Raw genomic sequence first — 7090 nt, forward strand, 5'->3', positions numbered from 1 at the left:
AAAATTCAAAATGGTGGAAAATCTATATAACCGGAAGGTATGGGTTCTTGAGGCAAATTTGTTCCTCATGAGGAGAGGCATCTCTGTGCAAAGTTTCATGTCTCTATGACATATGGGGCATGAGATATGCCCATTCAAAGTTTGCAATTTCAGTTGGTTGCTATAGCGCCCCCCTTTGGCCAATTGATATAATATTGCTTCATTTGCATCCCCCCATGACCCTCTACCACTGTGCCAAATTTCACATGGATTGACCAAGTCAGTGAGGAGAAAAACATGGAACAGACACACAGACAGACCGAGTTTTCGTCATTATAAGATTCCTGGTTAATCTTCTTCTTTGCCTTAACATTTGGCCCTAACATTTAGTGATTTATTTCAGCAGCCTTTCATTTCCACACTCTAAAACTTTAGCACCATTTGTACATAAACAGCTGTCCTGTCTTGTTTTCTAGAGCAGCTTCTGTTTGTGCCATAAAGTAGGGATGGATTCTCTGCTAAACACAGCCCGATGACGCACAATTTCATTGTAGTACCAGGCTTCAGTCATATTATTAAATAAATGGATGTCATTATTCTTTACATTGCTTATTTGTTGAGAATTTCCTGCTCGCATGTCCCTCTGAAGTAAAGATCACAGATACGATTTATTGCACTCAGATCAGCAGCTTAACTGTGTAACTGCATCTGATACTGATACATGTCCTACCTGTGTAGGTATGGAGGAAGTGTAAAATGCGAATCTTCACGGTGGCCCAAATGGATGACAACTCCATCCAGATGAAGAAAGACCTCCAGATGTTTCTCTACCATCTTCGCCTGGATGCAGAGGTGGAGGTGGTGGAGATGGTGAGACTATTAACAATTAAGGAAACTCATTTTTGTTCATAATGATGGTTGGTCGAAGTGGTAGTTTGAGTCTTACTTGAGCAAAATACAGAAAGGCTACTTGTCACTCTAATCTGTTCTGAATGAGCAAATGACTTCAAGTGTTTTCTTTGTGTCCCTTTAGCATGACAGTGACATCTCAGCCTTCACCTATGAGAAGACGCTGGTGATGGAGCAGAGGTCTGAAATGCTTAAACAGATGCAGCTGTCCCGCACTGAGAGGGAGAGAGAGGTAATGTGACGTAAAAAAAAATCTTGATTAAACGCTTAATTCCAATTGTTTTTTTTTGTAATCAATTGCATTTTTTATTGCATATTTACAATTAAATTCTATATCATTACAAAACAGTTTGAAGTCCATATTAACAAGATAAAGCAATGTCTTCAGTGTCTTCAGTAAGAATCAAATGAATGCAAAGGAATGTATTATTGATCTTGACTTTTAGATTTATTTATTTCAAATCAGTGGCTTTCAGGAGTTCCAGTTAAGTTGCCTTCCCTGATTCAGACAGGTCTTGTATGTTTGAAACTATTGATCCCCGTGGCATTAAGGCCTATGGTCACAACATGATAACCTGAGGACGTTTCCTTAATACATAATATACTTGTAGACTGGTGTGTCTGTGTCACTCAGTTACACCTCCAAACTCCAAAACACTAGTTGGCAGTAACATTTCTGTGAGGTGCTGTACAGTTTGACTGATCCAAAACACATCTTACAGAAAATACATAAAAGTACACAAATTGGTGTCATAATAACTCACAAGATTCACAGAAAAGCATTTGTATTTTGCTAGACATGTTTTCCCGCAAATACAACATGCTAACGTTATTAGCAACAAGCCTATGACATTTTACATTGTATTAATTAGCCTAGTGGATAGCAGAGATTTCCTCTGCTCATATGAAGCCAGGACCAACAGCAACATTTAACAAAGGTGATGTTACAAAATTCGGCTCAATTACAGCTCACAAGATTCACTGACAAATTAAATGTCTTACACTAGACACATTTTCCCCACAAATTCAACATGCTAACAATATTAGTATATGCCGATGACATTTACCTTTACATAAATTAGCCTAGCCGCTAGCTGAGATTTCCTTTACTCGTATGAAGCCAGGATAAATCACACAAGACTTAAAATTCTATTTTGTGGGGGCTATATTGTCTTCACAATTTATTTTTTCTTATCTGTGAAATAATAGTAAATAAAAGCTTTGTTTCAGCTGAGGGAAATGGTTTTCAGTTTACAGAAATAAACAGGAGGTCTGCGTCACCAGAGTCTTCCACAATGTTGAGTCAGTTGGGGGAAAATGATGACAAAGTATTAACCTGAAATTAGCATATTTTCCGCTTTAAAACATGATGCAAAAATGCTATAAAAATTATATACAGCGCTATAAAAATTATATTGAAGATGCGCTACACAGATGCAGCTATCCCCCACCCAAAGACAAAGGCATAGTATAATTCCTCATGGTCTGTTCTGCTGTTGTTGACCTTTGACCTCTTCCCCCAACCCCGCTTTGTCATTGAACAACGGGCTCAGATTCAGAGCATTACAGATGTATCGCGCGGCTCCATAAAGAGGAAGAAGTGTTCGGGTGTCCTTTCTCTCAACACACAGTGCATACCAGAGGAAGAGGTAGCCACGTCGACCAAACGGCCCATAGTAACCAACCATGATGCCACTGATCCCTCCATTTATCATGCCATCCTTTCTCACATCATAATCCATTCATAACAACTGCAATCTTTCAGACAGTGCTGTCATCAGCAGTTGAACTCAGGGATGAAATGTTTGGCCTCAGTGTGTCACTGTTCTGTCAGTGTTGACTTAGCAGGTACCAAAAGCTGCCACTAGAGGAAGACAAATAAATGTGACCCACACTATCAGTACTTGTGGTCGACATGAGACTTAGTCCAGTTATTTTCAATCAGCCTGCTGCTGCATATCAACTCCCTCAGAGATTCTGACACACATCAAAATGCTGTGAATCATATATATAGTTTACAGCAACAGAGCCTGGGGTCCTGCAGGAAATTGTCTTTAAAGGAGATCAAGAAACAGAGCAGGAGGTTCTCTGGGTCCACTGTTAAAGACAGCTTCATGTTTTCTGTGTTCTTTTCCTGCATGTTCTGTCATCACCATGAACCTGTTTGCCAGCTTACTGACCTAAAAATAACTTCATCTACCTGATTTGTCCTCATATCATCTTCTGGTCATATTTTCATGTCCATCATCACTGTAAAGAAATGATGAATTTGCAATGACTTGTTGCTACTTGATGGACTTGTTGTTAAAATGTCTACTAATTCTAAGAAAAAATAAACATACCGATACTGGTTTTATTTTGAGAGAAGCAGTAACATAATATTAGTGTCTCTCCAGAGTTTGATCTTTCTGAGTTTACCAAGAAGTAAATGTCCAATGTTTTATTATTAGAAATTAGAATAGAAACAGGACATGACATGTCTAAAAATACCAAACTGACTGTATATCATCTGACCTGTCATATGTTTAGGCCCAGCTGATCCATGACCGGAACACGGCGTCTCATTCTATGAATGACAAAGCTGCAGGTGCCGCACCTGATCGTGTCCACATGACCTGGACCAAAGACAAACTGGTCAACGAGAGGAACAGACACAGAGAAAACCTAGGAGTTAAAGACATATTTAATATGAAACCGTAAGTAGATCCAGCTTTGCTGCAAAACATCTTAAAGACACATTCCTTGATTTTTGTTTTAGTGCCCAACATGTCAGATGTTCTATTTAGATTTAACTCAACATTAAACAACATTATTTATTTCCTTTATATTACTATAATTTGAGAGATGATCTAATAATAATAATAAAATAATCTAGGTACCTGATAAACTCAGATTGTTGCATTAATGTTGGATATGTTGTTTTATTTTGCTCCCTTCCTCTAGTGAATGGGAGAATCTGTAAGTCACTTCATATTTTTTCTTTTTGTTTGCATGTGCACGAACTCTCTGTGCATGTGCCGTGTGAGAATAATGTCTGTGCTGGCATGCTTGTTTGTTAGTGGCTCACCAGCTCAGTTTGCATGATGACAAATATGGAAGCTGCATGTGTGTGTGTGTGTGTGTGTGTGTGTGTGTATTGTATTTGCCTGCAACATCATCAGATTCGCAATCACTCATACTGTGCTTCCTGTAGAATGCTGATTTAGAGTATAATACTGAACCTGCCCTCTGACTTTGCAAGGAATGGCAAGATAACCAATGCTCTTGATAATGTCTGTGTTTTTTTATAGCAACCAGTCCAACGTGCGGAGGATGCACACAGCTGTGAGGCTGAACGAGGTGGTGCTCAAGAATTCCCGTGAGTCACAGCTAGTGTTGCTTAACATGCCGGGCCCACCGAAGAACAAAAAAGGGGATGAGAACTGTATCCTTTTTCAGCTAATCAGCCATTTAGTCAACACGTTGTTAAATCAGTCACTCAAAGTAATGGGTTTTTTTTAAAGATATTTTTATGGGCATTTTTTGCCTTTAATTGATAGGATAGTGAAGTGTGAAGGGGGGGGGGACATGCAGCAAAGGGCCACAGGCCGGAGTCGAACCCGGGCCGCTGCGGCAACAGCCTTGTACATGGGGCGCCTGCTCTACCACTAAGCCACCGACGCCCCCACTCAAAGTAATGTTGGCATATTAAAGGAGTAGTTCAGTTTTTTTGGGAAATGCACTTATTCATTCAATTTTTGGTGTGTTCACGAGCTTTAAAGTTGCATAAGTCTGAAAATGGCGGCATGTGTTTACTTTAATGTGCAGTATGCCCTTAACCAGAATGTGTGTCTCAGATATGGAGTTTCTGGAGGTCCTGATGGATGGTCTCGACCGCGTCCTTTTAGTTCGTGGAGGAGGTCGGGAGGTCATTACCATCTACTCCTAGTACCAAGCGGTTCCTAATAGTTTGGAAGTGCACTGGAAGGAAACACTGTGGGACAGTAGAACCCCTGAGGACTATGAGACATGGACTAAGATGTCAAACAGAGGAAGTATAGTACACTCCCTCTCATGAGAAAGAAGGACCATGGTTGCTAGGAAGGACAGGGGAGTCTACCTGCAGCACAGCCTGAGCTCAGTGCATCGTCTGGGAGCACAGAGGGCTCTCTACATCCCCTCCTCGTGGGGCTCCTTATCTCTGGCACATCTGTACACTGTAAAATGAAAACTGCATGGCTGCACTGTGGAGATATTCTTTCCTTAGATAGACTGTATTTTCTGAAAGAGCTGTCCTTTCAATTTCACATGTTATATTGCTTTGCCAGGCACTTGTTGGAGGAAGAACACAAACTACAGCTTGTTGTCAGTTTTAGCATTTCACTGATGGTGGTAGCTGGAAACTGGCTCACTGGTTTCAATGGGGGATGCTAACATAGCTAACATAGCACCTTTATTTATTTCAGTACCGTTGATGAAACTTTTCTTTCTTTTTAATTGACAAGCACTGAGTTTAGAATCATGGGATGAGTTGAACATATTTTTAAGCCACTATATTGCATATTATCATGTTTCCCTCATATCACTGCCTTATACTCGAAGTTATAGCCAAAGTCCCATTGATTACAATCAGGACAGTTTAAATGGCAGCATTGATTGTAATTGTTTTTGTTGTCGTAGAAAACATTAGTGTGTCAAGTGTGATCAAAAAGGAAGAGATAGTGAAAATGCAACAGAGAAAATGCAACTTTTGTGATTTTAGCATTTTACTACATTTTAGTTTTTGATGTATGTGATTGTCTTGTTTTTAATGGAGCTAAATGTTAGGGTGCAAGTGCGACTATAAAGTAGTATTTTCATTTAGTATTACTATTAGTTAAGTACAGTATGTTGTGTGTTAGTTCAACAAAAAAGACAATCTTATTAAACAAACCAAAAAAGTCTGCAACTCTGAGTCTTAAGTGTGCAAATACAGGAGCACTTATTAGTCACACTGTTTTATATGTGTCCTGCGTCTCTGTAGAAGGACTAATCATGAAGGTACAACATGAAACAATGTCCAGAAAAGTCACTGATCCTTTGGACTTTACACGACAGTTATAATGTTCCACCATATCTATACTTTAGGGGGGTCATATGAAAAAGTCTTAATTTGTGTATCTTCTCCACTGAACTTCAGGATGTGCCGGTCTTAACGTGGTTTGAGTGATAGTTTTACTTTAAATTATTTTCCAGTTCAGTTAGTTTCTGTGAGTGGAAATGACTTGTATCCTAATATGCTGGAAATGTAAGGAGGCCTTAGCTGGTAAGAGCTTCCTTGGAAAGCAGGTTTTTAACCGTTATCAATCATTTATCTGATATTTTTGCAAGATATATTATTCATCAAATAACAGTGTCAACAATAAATCTTGCCAACAAGCCTGGTGAAAATGTCATGTTATGCACAGGCATAATTTTAAACTCCTTTAGAGAATATTAGGTTTAAAAGACCCACTAGTTGTCACTTTGACTTCACAATAGGGAATGTCTTTATCGGTTAACTGACAAGAATGTTTTTGACTGGTTACGCATGTTGCTCAAAAGCAAAATTAACTGAAACTAATAACCCTACTTCACGATCAATAGATGCATTGCTGTAAACAACATTGTTTTATATGTGATGGTTTCTGGCCAAAACCAGAGAAGATATACACTATGTTTACCTCTATCAGAGCGTTTGGGGTCCATTTGTGCCTATAGGATGTGACCCACATAATGAGCTTGCCCACAGCGGTTGTTTGTGTTTGTTCAGACTTGGATGGAAACTCCCATAACATGACATGAAGCATACATCCACAGACACGCAGGCAAAAGGCAGGAAACATCACAGCAGGATGCCAGTATACAAGGGAAATGAAGGAGGAAATAAAGCCGAGTGACTGGTTGGTTAGATATAGACTGCTGTGATTTATCTGATTGTCCTCTTATTAAAAATCACTTATTTCCTGTAACAGTAACATAAACCAGAAGGTGATACATTCTTGCTCGATGAAATCCGTTCCTGTCTGACCCAGATGAGAGCTGAGCTGGATTGTTGTCATCTCTTACGTAACTGGCCCAGGCTCATTTTCCAAAAATCAATTTAATCCTAAAATCATCATTGTCTCTTGGCTCACAAAAGAACAAAGACAATCTTGGAGCTGCAGTAAGAAGCTTTTGGGAAATTTGGCCTTGGATAAATGGC

The 7090-nt window shown here is 39.3% G+C and overlaps 1 protein-coding gene across 6 annotated transcripts in view; it reads left to right on the forward strand.

The window, feature by feature from the left end:
* The window catches only part of LOC126383097 (solute carrier family 12 member 7-like), a 43659-nt gene extending 37320 nt beyond the window's left edge, over nucleotides 1-6339 (forward strand). Inside the window, exons 21-27 of one of the 6 annotated variants that reach the window (XM_050033530.1) lie at nucleotides 718-849; nucleotides 1013-1120; nucleotides 2442-2537; nucleotides 3418-3584; nucleotides 3832-3846; nucleotides 4179-4312; nucleotides 4725-6339. In XM_050033530.1, coding sequence (XP_049889487.1) covers nucleotides 718-849; nucleotides 1013-1120; nucleotides 2442-2537; nucleotides 3418-3584; nucleotides 3832-3846; nucleotides 4179-4312; nucleotides 4725-4816 — 744 coding nt within the window. In that variant the 3' untranslated portion in view covers nucleotides 4817-6339. The remainder of the gene's footprint in view (nucleotides 1-717; nucleotides 850-1012; nucleotides 1121-2441; nucleotides 2538-3417; nucleotides 3585-3831; nucleotides 3847-4178; nucleotides 4313-4724) is intronic. The other 5 variants (XM_050033528.1, XM_050033534.1, XM_050033529.1 and 2 more) reach the window with 5 other exon arrangements.
* The last annotated feature ends 751 nt before the right edge of the window (nucleotides 6340-7090 follow it).

Source organism: Epinephelus moara, chromosome 21 (genome assembly GCF_006386435.1).
Source record: "Epinephelus moara isolate mb chromosome 21, YSFRI_EMoa_1.0, whole genome shotgun sequence".
Taxonomy (NCBI): domain Eukaryota; kingdom Metazoa; phylum Chordata; class Actinopteri; order Perciformes; family Serranidae; genus Epinephelus; species Epinephelus moara.